Source organism: Cyclopterus lumpus, chromosome 21 (genome assembly GCF_009769545.1).
Source record: "Cyclopterus lumpus isolate fCycLum1 chromosome 21, fCycLum1.pri, whole genome shotgun sequence".
NCBI classification, from domain to species: domain Eukaryota; kingdom Metazoa; phylum Chordata; class Actinopteri; order Perciformes; family Cyclopteridae; genus Cyclopterus; species Cyclopterus lumpus.
Window position 1 is genome coordinate 8,258,253 of NC_046986.1, and position 23,596 is coordinate 8,281,848.

The window sequence follows — 23,596 nt, forward strand, 5'->3', positions numbered from 1 at the left end:
TATATACTTCTGCTTGGCTTCAAACACTGATTTCAGGATATTTTATCATTAACAATTGTATTACACCATGATACATACATGTCGGGACTCCCCTTGCCTTGGCAGTAATACACGTACCCCTTGTATGTCCCCAGGTCAATATTGCCCCACTGTGGCAACAACGGCACTTTTCCAGGAAGGCTTTCAAAAACTTATTCAAAAAGTCACGCACACAAAAGCATATTTATTAAAAAGAATTCAAACAGGTTTCTGGTTTACAGTGGCCCTATTTATCTTACCATCCAAGTCTCTTTGGTGGGTTGTGAATGCTGCTACCTTAGCATGTTTGGTGAATGCATTCATAAATACGTACTTAATAGAAATGGAAGACTGTATTTATTGGTTTTATTACAGGGTTCATTTAATCCAACTCAAACAAAAAGTCATTTTTTTCACACCGGAATGTGAGCGTCCTCTTACCTTCACTCAAATTCAGCTTGATGAGAAATGTGTCCACCCATATGCTATATTAGCAGTTTTTAACAATGCAAAATTGAGTATGTAGGTGTATAGCTTTTTTTTGTATATTCAGTTGGCTGATTTCAGCTTTCAAATAGCTTTTTGAAGGCTGAGCCGATCTCCTGGATCATGTCCGTTGTGGTGGTGGACCTGCCATGCCGCTGGAAGGCTTGGCTGTTGCACTGCCGTGTAAGAGAACAAGCCCCGAATGCTGCAACCACCGATGGATTTAGACTGGAGGACAAACATTGTAGTTTAGGAAACAGAGAGACACACATCAACATATATTTATTTGTACAATATTACACCATAATATATTGTAATAGTGGTTTAACTTCAGGTGATTCTTAACAGCATAACAATACATAGGGCCGCAACTAAAGACTATTTATTGTCATTAATAGTCTGACGATTATTTTCTTGATTAAACATTTCATCTATACAATTTAAAAAAACATGGTGAACACCCCCCACCAGTTTATCATCTGTGGGTTCCAAAACCCGTATGTCAGAAAATTATTTAGCATGTCCCAATACATCAAATGCACCTTTCTGACCAGCTATCCCAAACCCAAAGACATTAATTAAATGATCACATACAACAAGGTAAAGAAGCATATGATCACAATAAAAAGCCTGCAACCATTTGTTTTGCATTGTGGTCGACCTACAATTCATCTTCACTAGGATGGATTATGCAAGAAAGGTGAATGGGTGCTTGCAAAATCCCGACACAGACTGTTTTAGGAATGGTTTGCAAAATGTGTTCTTAAACATAAACATGTACTTTTAAAACGGTGCCTCACACTACTATTAAACAAATGCACAATCAGCTAATGTTGCCTTCACCTTCTCCTCATTCCAGCTGCAGGGGCAGCGTGGGCCCAGTGTGCCAACACTCCAATGGATCCAGATAGAAGATCACCCTGTCCACCACATCTTCTCCCACTGCCCTCAATACTACAGGAGATCACTAGAAACAAGAATTCACAACATGACATCACAATCACTCGACAAAAAAAGAGCTCTTAAGTTTCTCAGGATTCGTATCCAAGTAGAAATGTACGCAAAGTGGAAAAAGGGTAAATAATTGCCCGTGGAAGTTTGTTTCCTAAATATTCTTTGTATAATGTCCATGGACTAGACACTAACCCATACTGCCGTCTGTAATGAGATCGTGTTCTCCTTTTAGCACCACAGTCAGGTTGCCCATGGCTCCACTGAGCTGCATGATGCTGCGGTGATGGTCACTGATGTCCATGGGCTCATGGTGCTGAGACAACAAACACAGAGAAAAGGCAAAAAGACACCCACACACCCACATTAACACACAGGATGACATGTTATATGCCATCAATTAGTGACCAGATCACCTTTTCAGAAAGACCCACCAGTGCCTCATACAGTCGAGTAAACTCCATGAAGTTAGGTGTGAGGATGCCCTTCGGATACCCTTGGATAACAGATGGTTGCTGTGTAACTAGCCATAATCCGTCCTGTTAAAAAAAAAAGAAACAAACAACAAACAGACTGAGTGACTGTGTTCAGCTTTGTCAATAAAATCCCATCTGTTCAACAGCAGGAACTTACTGCATCAATGACTATTGGGATATCTCTCGCTTTAGACTTCTCTATCACCTCCTAAAAGAGAGAGAAAAGTTAATTATACATCATACCCAAGTCATTTTGGTCCAACAAGCACGCTGTAATGTTGCCTTTAGTTTCATCAGTCTAATCATAGTTCAGTGTCAATTTAGCAGCAGTGCACATGTGCCTCTTTCAGATAGAGTTGAATCATCAGCATGAGATCTTTCTCTTTGACACTCCCACTAAGCCATGTTTTTCCAGGAATTGAATTTAAATTTCAACCATTTCAGTCAGAGAGAGCCACACACACAATGAGCTGTGTTGTATAGCAGCTTAAATTCATCACGTTTTTTTATCCAACTGCTAAACAATATGACTTTTGTTCAGTTTTGTGGTCACGCACCAGCAGTGGGCCATAGAGACGGTTTTGAGTGCAATGGGGAGTGAATGTATTCCACGTGCCTTCACTGTTTTCAGTAATGCGTCTTCTCTCCCTAGACCTGGTCCCACCACAAGGCCGTGAAGTCTTGGGAGCCATTTTTCTATCTCTTCCACTGCATTGGGACTGTCCCTTGACACACACACACACACACACACACACACACACACAAACACACACACACACACACACATACACACGCGCGCACACACACACACAAATAGAGACAAATGCGCATTAGACGTGTCTGAAGCCACACATTATGAAAAGTTAATGCTCTCCAAAAGCTATTTGCTTTTGTTATGCTTCTCTGTCATTTATCCTACTCTCTTGATACTGTGAACAAATCCTACGAGATAATTGTGTCCCGTCGGATGATAACTGGTCCACGTGGATCTGTACTTACAGAACAGGATGAACTATGAGCTCAGGGCTGTATGATTTGATGACAGTTGCAGCATCTTTGGTGCAGAACACATGAGACAAGTCAGCCCCCTGGAAACCAGACAAAAGGCACACTGAACTGGGCTTTACCTTAAAAACATAAATTCAGACTGCACAACATTGATGAGAAATCCGTCACAAGCACGGTCAGAATGACTGCTTACCACTTTCAATGCCGAGATGGCGGCAAAGTATGGAGCTCCAGTGTAGCTTTAGGGTGTGGAGATGAAAACATTAGGGCAAACGTTCTGCAGAACAACAGATTAAATTCTTCTTTGGTGAATGATGTTTGTATCGAGGGGGAAATTGTGACATACTCTTGACATCCTCCAATGATCCCGATACGTCCGTCTTGTCCCTTGTGCTTTTTGGATGTCAGTGGAGGCACTATGTTCTTTACCAACGAGAGCATGTCATCATCCATGCCTGTGTGTGACGCAGACCCCAAACTGTAGTAGCGTTCAAACACTGAGGGAATAAACAAAAAGGGACAGTTTTTAAAGTGTGGGATGCTTGCTTGGCTTGAGTCGATGTCTAATCTACGTTTTTACCATGCACACGTACACACACGCACACACACAACCACAGTACCAACAAAAAAAACCATTATATGCACTGCGAATTAAGAAACCAACTAACTAAAGAAAAACTGTGTACTGGAGTGACAGCTCCAACACCGAAGCCTTCACATTACATCTGCCTTTAACTTCCACCTCAACGCTGCACATGACACCAAAACTAATACCTAATCCCTTGGGATCTGGGTTCCCCACTTGATTCTGTTGGGTGCAACAGTCTGTCGGGGGTGGAGGGTGCCTGAGATGACTGGACTGGCCACGTGTACGTGACGGGGAGGCACCGGAGAACGCGGGAGCGTGGGCAGGCGCAGCGGTTTTGGAGGGAGGTGCCGCAGAACCGGGTCTGGCCGAGGAGATGCCGGAGAACATCTGACCGAGCATCTGAAGCATCTGCAGCTCCCTGGCGTGTTCGGCTTCCCTGCGCCGGTCCTCCGCCTGTAAGCGCTGCTCCTCCATCCGGTAGAAGCTGTCCTCGGCCTGGGCGCTCTGCTCCAGGAACTGCTCCATCAGTTTCTCCATGGGGAAGTTAGCGCGTCGCTTCCTTGGCCGTTTGGGCGTTCTGGATGACAGATTAATGGCCGACTGGCTGCTGTTTTGTGGCCTTACTGAAGTGCCTGGGGTGGAGACGGGTGAGACATTGTGATGCAAATCTTGAGCACAATATAATAAAATCACTGTGGCGTTAAGACATTATAACAACATCCAGTAAAACACAGAAGAACCAAGGAACATGGACAATGAGGGAGGACTCACTGTTATTGCCGACTGTCACTTTAACTGGAATAGAGATGGGAACAGTTGGGTATTCCAGCTTCACTTCAGTCTCTGCAGGATAGGGACACTCCCCAGTGCTCTCCGAGTATGCATCCTGAGCATCCTCTCCATCCTCCTCCAGGCCGTCCACGGCCTCCTCTCCTCCCGCCCCGCCGTCTATGAACTCCTGGGGATCAAGGGCGGGCCGGTTGCTCAAAATCCTCTCCATGACGTCATAAAACTTACAAATCTTGTGATACTGTCCGTTGTTGCGCAGGTTACCTTCCTTTGCTAACAAGTACTGTCTCTTGAGGCTTTTGATGCGCACCCTGCATTGCTCCGGCGTCCTCTCGAAGCCCATCGCCGACAGCCTCCGGGACACGTCGCGGTACACGAAGCTGTTGCGGAAGTTTCCATCCAGCGCCACCTGGATGTCCTGCTCCCCCCAGATGTTCAACAAGGTCCTCGTCTCCACGTCCGACCACAAGAAGCCCCGCGTCGTGTTCGCTTGCATAGCGGGTCCAAGAGGGCTCGCGTTAGAGAGCACACGGCACCACAACGGAGATGTTGACACGGCGGATTATAATGGACGCCTGGTCTGGATCTTTGCTCTTAGCCGCATCAAAGCCGCAGGGAACCGATTTCCCAAACAGCAATAACTGGCCATTTAGGTATCTTAGAAGGACACGTGGGGACACTAATGAGAGTGTTTAACTTGGGAACCATTACGGTATCTTGTACAGATCAACTCTTTGTATGCTAGCTAAAGCCCAGACGTCTGTGTTTATCATTTTACGTCGTTAAGAAAATGTGTACTTTTTTTGATTAACTGACAGGGGATCGGTGTCACCGGGCTCTTTTACAACCGTTTACTTCGTTGGCTGGATTTCAAAACTGACCTCTGATCAGTAGTCTGAGGGTAACTTCACCTTGCCTTGCTCTTCCGACAACGCTCGGTGTCTGCGGGGTCCTAGAGCCCTCCTACAAAGTCCAACTGGCACATAACATGTCAAATCCAACAACAACAGCAGCAGCAGCAGCAGCAGCGTAGCTTAGCTAGCGTTATAGCGACCAATGGAATATAATGTCACAATGTTTACTTCACTTTACCTTTCTCGTTCAAACAGACCATTGTGGCAAGAATTGACAGAGCAACTGTGAAACAGCAAAAGACCAGCATCTGAATCTCGTGCGGCATGTTGTTATGAGTCTTCCACCCCCGTGTTCACCACAGATCTTCTTACCTAAACTGGAGCTGCGTTTCAACGCTGACAACCGTATCCAAATGATCCCGGTCATAAGGCGCATTGACCCGGAGCACCAGGACAGGAAGAAAGAGTTGATGGTGCCTTTAGAGGCGCCTCGGATAATCCTAGATCCCTTAGGTTAAAATCACCAGCGCAGCCAAAGCGGAAGTAGCTTAACGCTGCACTTCTTCCAATGGCCGCTAGATGCTGGTGGGTTGACGCTCCACCACATTAATCCAATATATTATGTTACCCTTAATAACATACGTACATTTGGGCGGTCTGTAGATGCAGATATGTTCCAAAATTAAATCACAAACATGACTTGTTCATCACTACATTTCTTTGCGCCAACATATTAATAAACATTGTTTGTAATTACCATTGTGACAGTTATCTTTTTTTTTTAATTAGTTATTTGCAATTGGAGCATATCAAAAATGCACTGTATCAAAAATATTAAAGCAGGCTACTTTTGACATAATATCTTCTAGTTTACAACAACTGTTAGTCTAGAGTAAATATCATTCAAACTCTCTGAGGCACAACAACTGTTAGTCTATGTCACAAGTATTTCCCTATTTCCCCTTTTACCACTGGAGACTGGAAATGAAACAAAAGTTAGTCGTTTTAAAGAATGTAACGTGGCCTGCTGCAACCCAGAAACGATATATAGAACAGAGGAAGGTAATCTATTAGTGGCCCACGAGCAATACGTGTGTGCAAGTGAGCTTTTTGGAAATGTTGGTTGGGTTAAATCAGATGTGGACGTCTTCAAAAAGAATGGCAGCCTTCTTGTGGTTTGTTATAATCACCATATATATATAATTACCAGTGCCCTAATGATAATGGAAGAACAATTATTATTTATTTTTTTCACATTGACTATATGGATGAAATAAAATTACAGATCCGTTGGTGATTTAAGTTTTGATGTGGTGTCATAATTAAACTTAATGTTAACCTTAATGAAGATATGACACACTGATAAACAATAACATTTAATGAGTCCTCACTTGTGCTTCACGGTGTTGAAGTCAGGGCCTCATCAAGCACATTTGTCTGGTTTTAAGGAGTCTGACGAATCTTATTCTTCAAGAGATCCAAGTCCTCTTCATCAAGTATTCTTTCCTCCAATGTGTGTCATGGTCAAATGAATGCATTTGGCGAGATAAGTCTGTACAACACTAGTTGTCTTCTGAAGTTGAAATGTCCCCATAATGCTATCCAGTACACATTTCTTTGCCTTCCTGTGAGTTTTATTTTAATTATATGCTCACATATTGTGACTGACTACTTCGTCTGAAACGAATACCCCCTTTTGTGTGTATTTTCATAACAATAAAAAACAAAAAACATGATAGATAGCTGTGGGCGGTGCACACGGGTCCGGTAGCTGAACCTGAAAGGCGTAGCTCAGGGAAAAAGAGCTCCACTCAGCTCACCCTACTTCCTGTTTCACCTCCGTCACTTTTGGAAGTTCGGAGTCAGACAACAGATGGAGTTGAGCCAACTCCCGGATGGTCGCGCGCTCCGCACGTTAACATGAGTTCATCAAATGGCGCTGGTCAGCGGACATTCGCGACCGAGCCGACGTTAAATTGACGCGCTAGACCGACTTTCTTTTCTTACGACAGCAGGGAGGAGGAAAAAAAAGAAAAAGAAGCGCCCCCGTCCACTCAGCAACATGCCCGAAGTGTCGATGAAGAAGCCCGACGTCAAGGTAGTTCTCCTGGGAGACATGAACGTGGGCAAGACGTCGCTGCTCCACAGGTACACGGAGAGGAGGTTTAAAGACACCATCAGCACCGTTGGAGGGGCGTTTTTCCTCAAACAGTGGGGACCTTACAATATCTCAATATGGGACACTGCTGGTAATATCACCCTCCATTTATTTTTCTTCACGTTTTCTTCTTCTTCCCCTCTTCACTCTTTATTTTGATTTCTTCTGTTTATTTAACTTTTTTAAATTATTATTTTTTTAACCTGATAACGTGTGAACGCACCACCTGAGACAATCACTAGCATGTGACCACTTAGCCTGTCAACCCACCTCTGATATGTGTATGTTTATTCTTACATTTAGAAATGGACAACAACAATACCATGCCTTTTTTATAAATCCTTTCATAATGAAAGATTTCCAGGTCAAACGCACTCAAGTGAAAAATAACCTTAAGAACAACTTCAAAATGAATCTCTAAAGTCAACACTCCTTTTTTAAAAACGATGCCTTTGTCCTTTAAAGGGCTTGATTGGAAAAGACCTTGATTTCATGCTGATAAGCATGCTATTTACTGGCCAGAACCTGTAATCATTAACACAACTTTTAATTGTATCAGCCCAAAGTTATCGGCTACAAGTAAAGTATACTGGACCTTAATCGTCTGGTCAGAAGTAAAATAAAAAACAATATTTTACATAAACAACCCCAATGTGTTGTTTAAAAAGAGACTCTTCTCAAAACATTTAAAAAAGTGAAAATACGTCTGTTGAAATTAGCCAATTGCTTTTTTTGGATCAAGTACATTACCCGTTTTTAAGTTTAAAAAAAAAAAAAAAAATGTTAATAGAATTTCAAATTTAGTAATTTAGTTTCTGTCGGCGAGTCAAATTGTCTGGGAAAATAATTCTTATTTGGTTCAGGTACATTTTTATAATAATGTGTCAGCAATTTTTTTATAAAGTAGAATAAATAAAAAAAATCCCTCCCATAGAAAAGAGTTACAGATTTATTACAAATTAGTGTTTGTTCCAGTTTTAGTTGGTTCTTATATTCTTAAAGGCATTTGATGCCTTTGTAGCTTTGGTTTTTAAGCAAAGACCAGAAAATCACCCTGATAAACACCTGCTTCCTAAACAAACACTTTGAGGTCCCGCTTATGATTCTGTGGAGACCATGAAACTGTTTTATTAAAATATATATGTTGTGTTACATATAATAAGTCACTTCACCCTGTTTCCTCTTTGCCGATCAACACGGATGTTAGAAAATCTCTGTGTCCTTTGCCACATTACTCAATACTACTAATCTGATCCAATCAAAGCTATTGTCATCTGAGTACTTCTGCAATGACCTAACGGCCGCCTGAGAGGCTTCAGAAATAACTATCACTGCTAATGATTTGACAAAAAAAACAAACAGACAATTGTAAGTTGATTGTAACTAACACCTCAATGAAAAGGCTCTCCAAATGCAGTGCACAGCCTTACTCAAACACAACAACTTGTTTACATGTGCTGCGGCCTACACGACAAAGGGCCATATATTCTATTAGATAAATCAAATGCAACTTTAAATGTTGTTTTCATTAAAAAAAAACTGAACTTTTAAATGACGATGAAATGAAAAAGAGAAGGAAAACACACGTTGGTGATTTATCACGTTACCGCTGATAACTGCACTCCATTCCAGTATTGTGTAAACATGAATTACAATAAACCCTCTGGGGCAAATACCCACTGCACAAAAGGAGAGTTGGTGAGCCACAGAGATAAGGAAAGGCTGAGCGTGTCACCAGTAAGCTATTTCCCGTCTGCGTTCCTCTAACTCCAATGACCTCTGACGGGAGGCTCGTTTTATTTAGTCACCGCGGTTGAGAAATGCCGGATCAGCGCTGAGTCATTTCAACACTTGCCATTGCAGACTTATCAGTGTCGGCCATGAAGCTTTTGGAAGATTGGCACTTATTAGTGTTGTGTACTAAAAACCTGTCAGATGTTTGGCTCGGCCCATTGAAAACAGCCTGTTGCTTTTTTTTTTTCTTCCTTTTTTCAGTTTAATTTCAAAGCCCCATGAAAGCATTTAGCATTAAGCCACCTACCTTGTTACTGTTCCTCTTCATAGTCACATGACAGGCTTGGTAAAGAAAGACCAAACTTACATACAATAATAATTTCCAGATGCACAAAAAAGGACCGAGTTATTTCATTGTTTTGGATCATTTAGCAAATAGTGTGTATGTATGTATGTATGTATGTATGTATGTATGTATATATGTGTATATGTATATATATATATGTATGTATGTATGTATATGTATATGTATGTGTGTGTGTATATATATATATATATATATATATATATATATATATATATATATATATATATATATATATATATATATATATATATAAAATCTCCTTATACCTCACATCTTCAGTGTATTCCAAGAGGTACTTGTGGCGAATTGGTGCAGTGGAATTACGTCTGAAATGATTAGTTGATTTTTCAATTACAACACAATTAATCAGAATTAATTGTTCCAATTATTTTAAGCAAAAGTCCAATGTTTAGTTTCCAGCTTGTCAAACAATTCTATTTTTAGTTCATGTATATTAATATATTCAATATATTACGAGTTTGGATTATTAGTGGGCTAAAACCAGGACTTTGAAAATACTTCTTTGTGCTCTGGCAAATTTTAACAGTGATTTTTGATAGTTCATCAACAAAGTAATCATAGTTAGGTGTCCTCGTTAAACTGGGACTGAGTATTATTATATTGAGATGACCCCAGTGGCATTCACACACAATATGCCCTTTCAAGAATACTGCATATTTCAACAACAACGGTTGTTTCTGTTTTCAAACTGCTGACTGTCTTGCACAACTTCTCTCTGTGCTGCGTGTCCGTCTGCAATGCTGTTTTTAAACCTGCGTGTTTCTGGGGTTCGAGTTGAGTCGGACACTGTTGACCTCTCTCCGTCTCCGCAGGTCGCGAACAGTTCCACGGGTTGGGCTCAATGTACTGCAGAGGTGCCGCCGCTGTCATCCTCACCTATGATGTCACCAACTGGCAGAGCCTGGCTGAGCTGGAGGAGCGCTTCCTGTCCCTGACCGACACGGCTAACCACGACTGCATTTACGCTCTCGTGGGCAACAAGGCCGATCTCACGGACCCTAAAGCCCAGCTGTGTCTGGACTCGGGTGTGGCGTCCGAGGAGTGCGACGAGGAGACGACGGAACCACAGGCGCCGTCTGGTTGCCCCACGCCCCCGGCCTCCCCGGCCTCCCTCTCCGGGACGACGGCGCCACACAAACAGGTCACCCTCGAAGATGCGGCAGCACTCTATGGGAGAATACTGCGCTACAAGGGCCTGGAAGAGAAGAGCAGCCTGCCCGCGGAGAAGCTGTGCTTCGAGACGAGTGCCAAGACGGGCTACAACGTGGACACTCTGTTTGAGGCGTTGTTTGATCTGGTGCTGCCGTCCATCCTGAGGAAGAGGAACGAGAACCAGGAGTCTCCTACGGTGGACCTGGAGGAGTGCAGGGGGGCCAGCAGCAAGCGGGCCTGCTGCTAGAGGCGGCTCGTTTCTGACGAAGGACAATCTAGATGTTGGTCTGCACACACACAACACAACACATCCTGTGACGGTACTACTTATTGTTTTTGACCGGGACCCGATGGCATTAATGATCTCCCCGTTACACAAACACACATTCTTGATTCTGTGTGTTCGTAGTGTCCGCTGACATTTTAAGGAGCTTTGAAACCTCCAGCACGACGACTGAAACCACACTAGTATCCCAAAAAATGTGTCTGTGATGAAATAACACGCATAATAAGTCAATCACTGCTTTTTGTTTGTGTTTTTTTTGGATTGAGAATGTCACAACTTTAACATCACTAATTGTTTATTGTAATGTAAGGTTTCAATCAATCATGTTTTCTTTCATGCTCTGTCACTCGTGTGAATACCGATCTTTATATGTTATCGGCACATTTAGAACTTTTCAATGAGTGTAAATAGTTGATGAACCTATCGAGTTGTTAAGTACGCTGTCATAATAAAGTTTTGTTTATTTTACAGTCTTTCTGCTCCGCCTGATTAGATTTAGATTGTGAGAGTAAAACAACACAATCAGAAGTATAACAAACAACATTTAATCTTTTACAATCCAATTAAATAATCATTGAAAAATAACATGAGTTAATTGTAAGTATATGCCCAGCCTAATCAAACTGTTGAATTTCAAACCAGCAACTCTATGTGAAGTAGAAGATTTGAACTACTTTCTAAATTGTATAAAAAATATTCAGGATCAGTGTCCGCAGCGTGGATTTGCAAAAAGTCAGACCTTTGATCTGAGCTGTTGACATTCTGTCCTGTTGGCGGGTCAATAATTAGTAGGTTTGTAAAGGAAAATGAGTGCGACATGAGTAGATATTAGATAAGACATGTTTAAACTCCTCTGGACATGGGTCAAGTTCATTCAGCTGGTATAAATACAAACAGAATCAGTGCATTGTGTCAACAAAATATATGAAAAATAAAGAGTTACAGGCGATTTTTGCGATGGTTGATAAATGCTTAAAACGGAAGGAAAAGCTGTGAAAAGACTTGTCGTATTATAAATGTTGTATATTTTCTTTAAAAGAGCAGTGGAATAAAAGCAGAATAATATTGTCAATAGTATCGACCCGACGGTTGTTTGAGACACTTTCTTCAGCCGGCCGAGGAGCAGTGTTAGTGGCTCTATGGTGGGCTGTACGCCCTAAACAATAAAAACATGGAGATAAACTAAAGCAGTGCATACACACGGGCGTCTTTGGTTCAGCTGTAGTGTACGGCCTCCGATGGTTAACAATGTGTCATCGTAGCTGAGGTAATAAGTTAAACGGTAAGCACCAATCCACATGACACAAGAAACACTTGTTTTTCCCCCATGAAGACGTTGACGTCGTCACGGAGCTTCCCCCGTTTTATCTACAGCCGGACGTTTCACTCAAAAGCTCATGAATCACGGGTCATTGCATATCTTGAGAGCTCTGTTTGACATCGATTCCAATCATTATTTCAGACCCCCCTTTTGTTTGGTTTGGTACACGGATAGCAAGACGACGCCAGACCACACTAGACCACTGTCAATGCAACGCCTGGTTTGAGGCCCTCACAAGTTCTTCATGCAGACCTGGCAGCGGCTGATGCGTGACAGGAGCTGGCCTGCTTTGAGCGTCTCTGATGCCGGCTCGGTGTGGAACGACTGATCGATGGAGGTGAGCCAGAAGCTGTGCTTGTTGGCAAAGTAGTGGCACGTGCCTTTGGCCCCGTTGCACTCGATGAAGGGCGTCGTGCGGAAGTCCTCCAGGCAAGAGCCGGGCGATGACAAGGACTGACCTCCGCCTTCGTTTCCTGCCGCCGTGTGCTGTGAAGACGAGAGGTGAGAGGGGGGGGAAGACATGAGGACGCTCGAATGTTCAGAAGAGTATTTTGATGTTTATTGAAAATGGGATATTGTGCATTTTCTTTTTTTTGTCAACAAATCCCATGAGAAGACCAAAATAACACATTGTCGTGCTGCCGTAAATACGAGCACGCCAAATCCTTTTGCTGAAAAGGGTGCCCAAAAAATACAAAAGAAATGTCCAAAACATATATATTATTTGTGACTCGTTTTTTTTAAAAGATTTTCATCTTCGGTATGAATGAACAGAGAAGGTGGGAAATTCAGAACAAATTAAAAGAAGGACTTTGTAGGTTTAGTTGTTTTCACAAGATTTGTTGACAATAACCAAAATATACAATATCGCCAGCCTTGCCTACACCGATTGTTATCAGGCCTGATTCTACACATAATATGACATATTGCTTGAGCTTCTGGTAATGGTAATGAAGATGTAGCTTAAAATAATGGAAAAATACAAAACAAAATCCTGGAGGGTAGGAGGAAAAGTGGCCCCCTCTTTGTAACAATGGTTGTATTGAGAGACGTACGCCTGAAGGGCTCTCCCAACAATCTGCTATTGTACTTCCATGAAGTTGACGAACTTTGAAAAAGAAGACTGAATAAACTTTGGTCTAAATCTAAGCAGCCGGGCTGAGGAATTGTGACTTTTGGTGAGTGTCGTGGCTCAAGGAGCTGTCGCCATCATCAATAAAGTGAAAATGGACCGCGCCTATACATCTATACGTTATGCTGGGATGCCTTTACATGTATACGGTGAGACCAGCACTCACCATGAGGAACGAGTAACCGATCCACAGGCTGCGCCAGCCCACGGGACACTGCGGGATGGTGATGTCCTGGCTGTGGATCGCTATGGCGACCGATGGAGCTTCGCACACTGAGCAGCGGCTGATGTACGGTTTGATCTCTCCCTCTTCCACAGGCATCATGGGAAGAGGAGCCGTTGTGGACAGCCAGTAGGACTTATCATTCCTGCTGGCGTAGTAACACACGTCTCCAGGATTGCAGTACAGGAAGGGCATGCTGTTGAACCGTGGGAGGCAGGAGCCAGCCAAACCTAACCGAGGACAAACAAACCACGTCAGAGTTGGAAGTACACGATGACTAAAAAGGTTATTAAATAGGACTGAACATAAATGAACATTTAAAACAGATTCAAAGTATGAGAAAAAGAAGATATATAGATATAGCTCAGCTCAATTTCTCAACAGAAGAGACAAATAATAACGTCAACTATCACATTACATTTCTCCCGAATGATTTTAGTTTTTTAAGAATTTCTCACATTTAGCGAAAGAAGGTTTAAATGAAGCGGATCTTCACAAATACGTTCAGTGTTCTGCCTCTCATGCCAAGTTTATTTAATTTAAAGACCAAATGTGATTACACCGATGGAAAGTCAAGCAGGTTTCAACTGGAACACCCAATCGAATTAAGACTTTGAGGACGTGAGAGAGGAGTTCATCACAACCGCAACACTGCGAGCAACGAGAGATGACCGTGAGATAGTGGAAGGAAAAACAAGTCTGTCCCTTTTTCCTTCATTCGTCATGTCTATTTATAGGACTGAATATTTTTTTTAAAAGGTCACTTTTTTCCATCCCCGTCATGCCATTACAGCTCAATTATTTATGTGAAATATAAGAGTGAGGCAACTGGCTGAAGATGCGATGAGCCCGATTGCTCTGGAATGTCTTCTGGTTCATTGGATCACAATGTCTGTTCTGACGGGACCGCGCGGTAACAAGCTCACACCGGCATGTGTGTCGTAGTTCAGCCCGACCTACCAAGATCCTGGTTGTGGGCTTTTTCCTGGCCCTCGAAGTACAGCAGGCTGTAGCCGTCCCACAGTTTGGACATGCCCACGGGGCACATGGGCGTCTGCTCCGTTTGACTGTGTTTCACCAGCAAGTAGCCCACGCTCACGCTGCGGCCGGGCATGCCAGGGAGCCCGGAGATACCAGGGTTGCCGCGGCGACCTGTTGAGTGAAATAACTAATGATCAATTAAATGCATTCATACGTGCTCATACTGTACACACTGTGTATCATGCAAGTCAGATTTCACTTGCATAGATGATAGATTTGACTTGTGCATGTGAACTAATGATGTCATTGGCTCACTTCGAAAAATAATTACATAATAATATAAACAGACCTTGCAGGACTCTCTCACAAGAAATAAGAAGAAAACCCTCTTGGTGACTGGTTTCTCCGCTTAGGAGTCTCCACCTACTTTAAATCTTTTAATCCCGGTTTATTAACCCTAATCTGAGTCTGCCCCGCAGCGTCATACGCACCTTCCATGCCTTGCAGGCCGGGGTGGCCCACGTTTCCAAACTCTCCACGGAATCCAGGTGTTCCTGATCGACCGCTGATCCCAGGCATGCCACTCTGCCCACTGGGTCCTACAAAACCTGTACGGAGAGACAAGGGCGCTGATAGTCAGTCAGAGTCGGGGCTGCTGAGAGAAAGTCGGTCAATATAATGACGTTATACTAAATGATGTGCGATATTCATGTTTTATGCTTTAATTTTAATTGTTGAGGAGCATTTGTATTTAACAGCTATTAACACACAATTATTAGTTATTTACGAATTGTACACACTTTTTAACCATTATCAGTAATATAGATCAACCCTTAATACCATATTTACACATATTACAACCTTCATTTTAACATTTAATTATTCTGACAATGTTTGCCTTAATAAATAAAAAGAGCAGATTAAAAAAACAACCCCTACAATTCGCTCTTATCAGTGTTATTATGTACAACTTAAAGTTAAAAACCTCACTTCCTGCCCCACTGACACAGGCATGTTGCTGAGTGGGGTGCTCAACAACAAAATGTTCCATTAGAACCACTAACCTGCATCACCAGGGGGGCCGTGTGGCCCTGGTTCCCCCTTGAACCCTTTTGGCCCTTGGATACCCTGTGGTCCCCCGGGGCCCCTCTCTCCTGGTATTCTGATGGGAATGTGAGGAGGACCCTGGTTTCCTGGGAATCCGGGAAAACCTGCAGCACAGAAAGATCCCGTTATGACCCAAGACAAAAAGCATAAAGGCACACGTCTGGTTAACGAGTGAGCATTCTGTAATTTACATGAAAGTGGACCGTTCACCTTGAGTTCCAATGTTTCCTTTTGGGCCGGCTGGCCCTCTTTCTCCCTTCACGCCAATAACACCAGGAACTCCCATCACTCCTTGCTCTCCTTTTACTCCTAGAGGAAAACAGGAGTATCGAGATTGTAGCACGCAGATCGTAGCTGGTGATCCTAAAGCCATAAGCAAACTCCACCACGGTCGCATGACTTCAAGAAACCACCTTTAAACTAACATGTTTTGTCTCATTCGTTAGCGAACGCCTTTTTTAGGACACTTAAAAGATCCAAAACTCACGAGTGAGTTTACTGATGTAATTTATATGGAGAACAACGTTCAAATATCTTGCTTGTGTTAACTGCAGACCTTATTTCAGGCATTTAACCAAAAACACATTCGAAAGTACAAAAATGAAACTGCAAAAATGGTGACTCAGGTTTTAGGACTTCTTGCACCACACTATTTGTGGTATTTTAAGTATTCAGACATGTTTAGGTTATTTGACTGTGAAAGGTATACTTTATTATAGCTCATCATATTTAAGACACATGTTTATTTTAATACGTTTTATTGATATGCTGTTTGTCCTGCACCACAATATATTTTGCATTGATTATTTGCTCCAAATAGAAATCCTCATCATCATCATCATCATAATAATCGTCCATGGTCTGACACAACAATGGAAGTTTAAGATCTGCTACTGCAAACATTTCACAAGCCACTGTTGGAGGTTTATTCTTGAACACGTCATGCTTACCTTTCTTCCCAGAAACACCATGTGGCCCCCTGTATCCAAAGGAACCTTGATCTCCTTTGAATCCTTTCCTACCAGGGACTCCAGGAAACCCATTAATTCCCATTACACCCTTTTCACTGGGGGGAGCATCTACACCAGGAACTCCTGAGGCTCCTGGGAAACCTGAGAAACAAATCGTTTAGGATTAATAAATATAGTTATTATATAAGGCAAACAACAAGTAACAGTTCAGTTATTTGATTACTTAAATACCTAATTTTAAACATCAATGCACCCAGTCAATTATGCAGAACCTATTAATCAAATTAATTTACACTATTGTCTTTCTTAATGCTGGAAATGGTACTTTATAGCACAAAAGTACTGCTATGATGTTGGATGTTATAGGTACTGTTATGAATGCAGATCCCACTGTTCTGAAAGAAAGTTGAAATCAGATTGTATGCAAATGCTGGTGTGTACTTTATACTATGACGGTTTTCCTTAAACCATATAATACATACCCCTCGTCTAGTATTGCAATAAATCTAAATATATTGAATCGTAACCCGATACGCTAGATTCTTGCCAATACACAATACTTTACTCACTCCTGTGAGTTATATTCATGTCATCTCCTACTGCTAACGTGAATACTACTACAGCCGCTATTTCCATAATTCATCAACTATTACGGCTGCCATTCCCCCCCCAGATTATACCATCTGACCAGGAATTTAACTGCCAACCCTCCAGCTACAATGGCTTTCTTTGATCCCACTGTATCTTCTCACCTCGGTACCCTTTAGGTCCTGTAGAGCCAGGGTCACCAATGTGTCCTGGTCTGCCTCTGGTCCCGTTTGGTCCTACGGGGCCGCGGTATCCTGGCAGTCCAGGTTGACCATAGTCACCTGAACAAGTGAAACATGGGAATCGTTTCAGGTCTTAAGATGGTGGAACACAATTACAACATACTTGCGTCACTGGTTCTTTTATTCAGAGCTCAGATGGTTCCCCAGATGACATTTTAATGTAGAAGAGTAATGTCTAACCTAGAGGTCCCTGGAAGCCTTTCAAACCCACTGAGCCAGGACCACCTGGCTGATGGTTGGGGTCACCACCCTCTCCCTTCTCTCCTTTGCTTCCTGGCTCCCCAGCTGGTCCAGTGGAATCCAGACCTGATGAAAATATGAACAGGAATCATTTGTCTAGCGCCTGAGGTCTTTACGTAAGAGCGACATGGTTTCTCCTGCACTGGATCTAGTGAAAAACATTGATTAACTTGACCAACTACACACATATTTACTCACTACTGGAAGCATGGTCTATACAACACTGAATATTAATGACTAGATAAGCAACAATTAAAGTTATAAAACATACTGAGGTATTATTAGTTTAACACTCACAACCCCCATGCTGCTACATGAGGACTGTAAGGATGTGGTTTCATCAGATTGATTGACAGTGACCAAACAAACTACCAGATTCAAATGTGGCTAAATCCTGATTAGTCCACAGAAATATGTGACTTCACCTTTTTCTGACAAAGCCTGTAGAAAATTATGAATACACAAATCTCTAAAGAAAAACTTGTAACTTGCAAACAATTGTTTTGTTCATGTTGGAGCCCATTAATAATAAGATAAAGCCGTCTGAGAAAATACATTTTTAGGGCCTTTAAGCTGTATATAATCTTCATGAAACAGTATCTTGAAAAGTGCACAGAGATATTGTTTTGATGAGTTGAATACCTGGTGTTCCTGGGATACCCTTTTGTCCTTGCAGTCCATGTAATCCATAAAGTCCCTTAGAGCCAGGGAAGCCTGCACACATTTGCATGGTTCAGATGGAGGAACATGGTGGACAACAATAGTTTAAAGAGAACAAAAGAGAAGACGCTGGTTTGGCACCTTTGTCTCCTGGGAAGCCAGGAAAACCAGGATGTCCACCATTTCCAAAAGGTCCAGGAAAGCCTTTTTGACCTTGGTTACCAGGATTTCCCTTCTGCCCATCAGAGCCTGCAGAAAACTAAAATGTTGTTCACAGTGCCCAGTATACCATTACATAAGGGACGTGAACGGCAGTCTCTTACCTGGGTACCCTCCTGTTCCTGGATCACCTGGCTCTCCCTTTTTCCCTACGATTCCATTAAAACCAGGTAACCCAATGTCCCCTGTTTGTCCAAATAAACCTTTCTGGCCTGTAAAAGAGGAATCAAACATCTCATACCACCCACACACGAGCCTCTAATTGTTCAGCGGTGCCAATCAACACCAGAAGAGAAGAAACACAAGCTGTATGAACTAATGTGTGTACCTAGTTCTCCTGAAAGGCCATGCTCTCCTCTCAATCCGGTGGCTCCTGGAAGGTCTATGCGCAGGCCTTTCTCACCTGTAATCAAAATGTTCATCATAATCACTTTAGAATTAGCACCTGGATCTCCATCTGTCTGGAGTTTGACTTTGAGGTGGTACCTTTGACTCCCTTCCTTCCTTTGTCTCCTGTAGGTCCGTAGGCACCAGGACTTCCTTTAATTCCCTGAAAAGAAACAAGCAATTTATTTATCAATAGAATATACAATGTGTACGTGAGATGTTGCTATGAAAAAAATGTATTGAACTTTTATTTGTAGCTACAAAATATTACACAGACAATGGCAGAGTGAAAGCCAAAATCGCAATTAGGAGACTTAAAGGGATACTTTAGCAATTTAGTATTGCATTTCCATAAGTAAGGGGACACACAGAGACAGATACAAAAATGTATATTCCAATTGAAGAGGGCAGGAAATCTTCATTTTTAGCCTGGATCACTGTTTCCAACCTTTTCTTATATTGCAAGTCATATTTTTTAGAGGGACACTGAGGAGTCGGGGCAATATTTAATGCATAATAAATGGAGAAAAAAAATGTCTCTACTCACCCTGTAGCCTTGCATTCCCTCAAAACCGCTAATTCCTCGATTTCCAGTTAGGCCCGGCACTCCTTTTATACCTGGCAACCCTTCTCCACCTGCATCTCCATGGTAACCTTTCTTATTGCTGGGTTCTCCAGGAAGACCATGAGTTCCCCCGTAGCCGGGCACACCGGGCAAACCCTTGATACCTGTGGAACAGAGTAGGATGTGAGGACAGAGGAGGTGAGAAGGACAACAAGTGAATGGTATCAGATTGTAGCTGCTTACCTCTCGGCCCGGTGAAACCTTGATTTCCATATCCTCCGTGGTCGCCCTTGGTTCCCTTCATGTCAACCATTATCTGGGCGGGGATGAGAGGCTTATTCCCAGATGGCCCTCTCAAACCTCGATCCCCTGGCGGACGGAGATGGTAAGTCAAAGGGTTAATGTGGTGGTTTCACTTAAGATCTACTGGGATCCTAAACATTTTTACAACAGAAAAGTCTCACCTTTCTCTCCACTTCGACCCTTCACTCCTTTTAGGCCAACTTGACCCAGATCTCCAGGTTCTCCGGGATACCCGCTGAAGCCCTTCCCCCCTAGTTTACCCCTGATCCCCTCAAAACCGGACATGCCGGGAGACCCTTTGTATCCTGGAAAAGAGAGAGGCCGTCCGACGTCACTGAAAAACTCTCATGTCCAAATCGTGGACACGTCCTCCAGGTTTCATACATATATTTTACATCATTTTATGTTTAATTGGATTACTGGATTATATTTTCAAAGTAAATATCTGAGGAACAAACCCTTGATTCCTGGAAGTCCTGGACGTCCATCTGCACCCGGCGACCCCGCTTCACCCGATGAGCCAGACTCTCCGACGGGACCATCGTCACCGTACTTCCCTGGGCTGCCTTTTAATCCGATCGGACCTGGAGGGCCCGGGTCTCCTTCGGTACCCCTCTCTCCAGTCAAACCTGGTGAGCAGGATGCCAGACGGAACAGGTCCGTCAGACATGAACAAGAACAATTCTAAAAGAGAGTGTGTGTGTGTGTCGCTGTGCACGCTGACCTGGCTGTCCAATACTCCCGTGTGGCCCAGGTGGACCGGCTTGTCCAGGATCACCGGGGTAGCCATACTTGCCTGCTGGTCCAGGTCTCCCCTCCTCCCCCTCTAGGCCTGGAGGGCCAATCTCACCCTTCAAGCCGATCATACCGGGCATGCCGGCCATTCCTAGAGGAACGGACAAATAAGAACATTAGATTATTCTTCCAAATGATGCCACAAGTAAGGCAACAAGGCAAAGAGAGTAAAGACTGTTATGTGTGAATATAAATAAGTGACAAAGTGCTAACCTGGATAGCCGGATGCTCCTGGATCACCAATCTGGCCTTGATTCCCTTGACTCCCAGGCAGTCCTGTTTCACCAGGGGGTCCTTGCGAGGCTCCATAGATCTCTCCATGAACACCCTGATCGCCTTGCACCCCGTACCGGCCGTTTACCCCCGGCACACCCGGGGTTCCTGCCGAACCTTTGCTGCCAGGAACCCCCAAGTCTCCGCGGATGCCGACGAAACCTGCATCAGAAAAAAACCCTGAATGTTAATAAATAAAAATGATATGGACCGATCAAAAGATCCGATGTCATCAAGTCTATCTGACTGCTGCATGTCTTTTCTTGTCACTTCTTACCTGGTGGTCCAACACGGCCACCAATGCCTTGTTCTCCTGTTTCTCCTTTTTCTCCGTCTGCTCCAAATTGGCCTTTTAGTCCTTTTTGGCCCAGAGAACCTTTTGATTCCCGAAATATAAACAGGGGCATCAAAAAATGACTCAAACCAGGAGCCCTGAAGTGAGCAATATGTTTTTTGTTGCGTTACCTGAGTAACCTGGTAGTCCAGTGGGTCCTGGAGGTCCAGGCAACCCAGGAGGTCCAGGAACAACATCGCAAGGACCTGAGAGTTCAAATGTCTTTAGGGCAACGTCACGGTTGTGTGTCAAAGTTTAAACTGCGTATGTGGAAAGGACTATTTTGGTGCAAGTGATGTTTTGTCAGCTGCCCAGCGTGGACTGTGTTTCACCACATGGTATCTTCATTAAATTAGCTGGAATCTCAGTACGCGTAACCCCAAATTGTGAACAATTAAAAAAATCGTCATGCACAAGAGCCAAATAATCCAGAAGCAAAAGCACAACAGCGTTGTTACAGAGATATGGTGAAAACGTTATTATACCAGCTACCTGTTACATCCACCTGTCCTCCATCTCCTGTTGTACTACAGCCGCCTTTCAGTTGCAAATGAGAGAGAATGAAACAGAGAGAGACACACAGAGAGAGAGAGAGAGAGAGAGAGAGAGAGAGAGATGCATTCGAAACAGGAGTTACTCAGAAGCACAAGCATTATCTCAAACAAGCTTTGCTGCAGCTTGTTCGATGGATGCAGCTCCTGCATCAAGGTGACATCAAGAGGCAAAGAAAGGAAAGTAAATAAAATGGAAAAAATATACCCGTCACATGCTTCCTCCTTTTTTTAATCACAAGCTATTAATGTTCATTCGCATTTCGCTGCTTTTGCATATTAAGAGAGGCGAGGTCCAATGAAATACTTAGTAGAGTAAAAAAAACAGTCAAATCGTTGTAAAGACAGTGAAGGAGAATTACGCAACGCCATATTGAGGTTGAATAAAAAAATTAAGGATGTACGGAGGCAGTCAGCCACCTCTCACCTGGGTGGCCAGGTGTCCCTGGAACTCCGTGATAGCCGGCGAGGCCATCGTCACCGGGTAACCCACGTTGGCCTTTGTGCCCTCCAAGGACGGTACCGTCTGTCCCAGTTTGCCCGGGTGCACCGGGTCGACCAGGTAGACCCGGTGCACCTTTGTCTCCCATTTCTCCTCTGGTACCTTCTCCCTGTTGACATCAACCAGCATCATCAAAACTGCAGGATAAGAGTTCATTTGTCATCGTGGGGAAATGAGCCAAAAAGAGATAATGTCCCTTTGAATGAAACTGCCAATAAGAACGCTGGACTCACTGGAAGACCTCGGCCCCCAGGGAGACCAGGCAAACCATTACGGCCTGGAGCACCCAACGCTCCTGGCTCACCGTCTCGCCCGTGATTTCCTGGCTCTCCGGGATATCCTGTAGCGTATGCACACACACATACAATCAGTACAGCACGCACACACACACACACAGTAGAGGGACCACTGTCTGTATTCTGGCCCACTTGAACACGAGTGTGGATCTGAAACTGATCTGAAACTGAAACAGGCACACTGCACCTTTCTGTGAGGCCACAACGCCGTCCCCCTTTCGACCCTTTTGACCCTGCGGACCGCTGAGCCCAAAAGATCCCTGTGAGGCAACACAGAGAGGTGTGAGGAAAAAGAGAAGGACTCAAAGAGAACAGAAAAGATTGGAGATGGCTTGATTGTTCTTACGGGCAACCCGTCGTCTCCTTGGGGACCGGGATCTCCTGAATCACCCTCCCGACCAAACTCTCCAGTCATCCCAGCGTCTCCACGGCCACCAGCCGGGCCGGGGAGACCCGGTGAAGAGTTCACCACACTGCATTCACACACTCCGTGATCACCTACATGTGCACATCGTTGCACCCGCAGAAACATAGAGTGTTAAGGAGCTTATTAATATGCATTTAACTGATTATTTTACACAGGGATTATTAAATCCACCTTAGCGTGAACAAGTATAACTACAGCACCTTTTCCTCCTTTAACGCCTCCATTGCCGGGCCTTCCTCTCCCACCGGGAGCTCCTTTGAAGAACTCCGCCCCTAAAGACAATAAAACAAAGAGTAAGAATAGAATCACAGTAAAGGTTTAGATTAGTAAGAACAGCAACATTCACTCACTTATTCACTAACTCCCTCACTCACTCGCTCATTTATTCACTCACTTGCTCATTTAATCACTCATTTATTCACTCACTCATTTACTCACTCACTCACTCACTCACTCACTCACTCACTTATTCACTCACTCACTCACTCACTCACTCACTCACTCACTCACTCACTCACTCATTTATTCACTCACTCACTCACTCACTCACTCATTTATTCACTCACTCACTCACTCACTCACTCACTCAT

At 43.5% G+C, this 23,596-nt stretch overlaps 3 protein-coding genes across 10 annotated transcripts in view; 1 reads left to right on the forward strand and 2 right to left on the reverse strand.

The window, feature by feature from the left end:
* Positions 1 to 203: 203 nt before the first annotated feature.
* naxd (NAD(P)HX dehydratase) lies at positions 204 to 5,727 on the reverse strand. Of its 8 annotated transcripts, none has more exons than XM_034561030.1 (14): positions 5,544 to 5,727; positions 5,410 to 5,454; positions 4,628 to 4,806; positions 4,300 to 4,486; positions 3,714 to 4,160; positions 3,286 to 3,436; positions 3,133 to 3,178; positions 2,931 to 3,019; positions 2,548 to 2,656; positions 2,089 to 2,139; positions 1,890 to 1,994; positions 1,651 to 1,771; positions 1,348 to 1,471; positions 204 to 732 (listed from the first exon to the last, which is right to left on the reverse strand). In XM_034561030.1, the coding sequence occupies exons 1-14, from the start codon at positions 5,605 to 5,607 to the stop codon at positions 582 to 584; spliced, it is 1,869 nt and encodes a 622-aa protein (XP_034416921.1). In that variant the 5' UTR covers positions 5,608 to 5,727; the 3' UTR covers positions 204 to 581. The 8 variants fall into 8 exon arrangements, with proteins under 8 accessions (XP_034416921.1, XP_034416924.1, XP_034416922.1 ...); XM_034561033.1 differs by adding an exon at positions 5,199 to 5,293 and having other exon boundaries at positions 5,410 to 5,726; XM_034561031.1 differs by lacking the exon at positions 5,410 to 5,454.
* A 1,260-nt stretch (positions 5,728 to 6,987) lies between these two features.
* rab20 (RAB20, member RAS oncogene family) lies at positions 6,988 to 11,963 on the forward strand. Its single transcript, XM_034561958.1, has 2 exons — positions 6,988 to 7,420; positions 10,264 to 11,963. Exons 1-2 carry the CDS (start codon positions 7,234 to 7,236, stop codon positions 10,848 to 10,850), a joined length of 774 nt encoding a protein of 257 aa, XP_034417849.1. The 5' UTR covers positions 6,988 to 7,233; the 3' UTR covers positions 10,851 to 11,963.
* Positions 11,964 to 12,259: 296 nt separating this feature from the next.
* col4a2 (collagen, type IV, alpha 2) overlaps positions 12,260 to 23,596 on the reverse strand; it is a 48,498-nt gene continuing 37,161 nt past the window's right edge. The window contains exons 22-49 of the mRNA XM_034561824.1: positions 23,207 to 23,278; positions 22,926 to 23,077; positions 22,767 to 22,839; positions 22,517 to 22,623; positions 22,209 to 22,392; positions 21,723 to 21,767; positions 21,362 to 21,436; positions 21,174 to 21,272; positions 20,837 to 21,058; positions 20,553 to 20,714; positions 20,287 to 20,457; positions 19,990 to 20,133; positions 19,769 to 19,894; positions 19,508 to 19,689; positions 19,060 to 19,123; positions 18,902 to 18,976; positions 18,678 to 18,785; positions 18,496 to 18,603; positions 18,337 to 18,408; positions 17,635 to 17,760; positions 17,377 to 17,493; positions 16,604 to 16,765; positions 15,864 to 15,962; positions 15,611 to 15,757; positions 15,038 to 15,154; positions 14,526 to 14,717; positions 13,509 to 13,795; positions 12,260 to 12,696 (exon numbers count right to left, since the gene is read on the reverse strand). Of these exons, the coding sequence (XP_034417715.1) occupies positions 12,442 to 12,696; positions 13,509 to 13,795; positions 14,526 to 14,717; positions 15,038 to 15,154; positions 15,611 to 15,757; positions 15,864 to 15,962; positions 16,604 to 16,765; positions 17,377 to 17,493; positions 17,635 to 17,760; positions 18,337 to 18,408; positions 18,496 to 18,603; positions 18,678 to 18,785; positions 18,902 to 18,976; positions 19,060 to 19,123; positions 19,508 to 19,689; positions 19,769 to 19,894; positions 19,990 to 20,133; positions 20,287 to 20,457; positions 20,553 to 20,714; positions 20,837 to 21,058; positions 21,174 to 21,272; positions 21,362 to 21,436; positions 21,723 to 21,767; positions 22,209 to 22,392; positions 22,517 to 22,623; positions 22,767 to 22,839; positions 22,926 to 23,077; positions 23,207 to 23,278 (3,743 nt within the window). The 3' untranslated portion in view covers positions 12,260 to 12,441. The remainder of the gene's footprint in view (positions 12,697 to 13,508; positions 13,796 to 14,525; positions 14,718 to 15,037; positions 15,155 to 15,610; positions 15,758 to 15,863; positions 15,963 to 16,603; positions 16,766 to 17,376; positions 17,494 to 17,634; positions 17,761 to 18,336; positions 18,409 to 18,495; positions 18,604 to 18,677; positions 18,786 to 18,901; positions 18,977 to 19,059; positions 19,124 to 19,507; positions 19,690 to 19,768; positions 19,895 to 19,989; positions 20,134 to 20,286; positions 20,458 to 20,552; positions 20,715 to 20,836; positions 21,059 to 21,173; positions 21,273 to 21,361; positions 21,437 to 21,722; positions 21,768 to 22,208; positions 22,393 to 22,516; positions 22,624 to 22,766; positions 22,840 to 22,925; positions 23,078 to 23,206; positions 23,279 to 23,596) is intronic.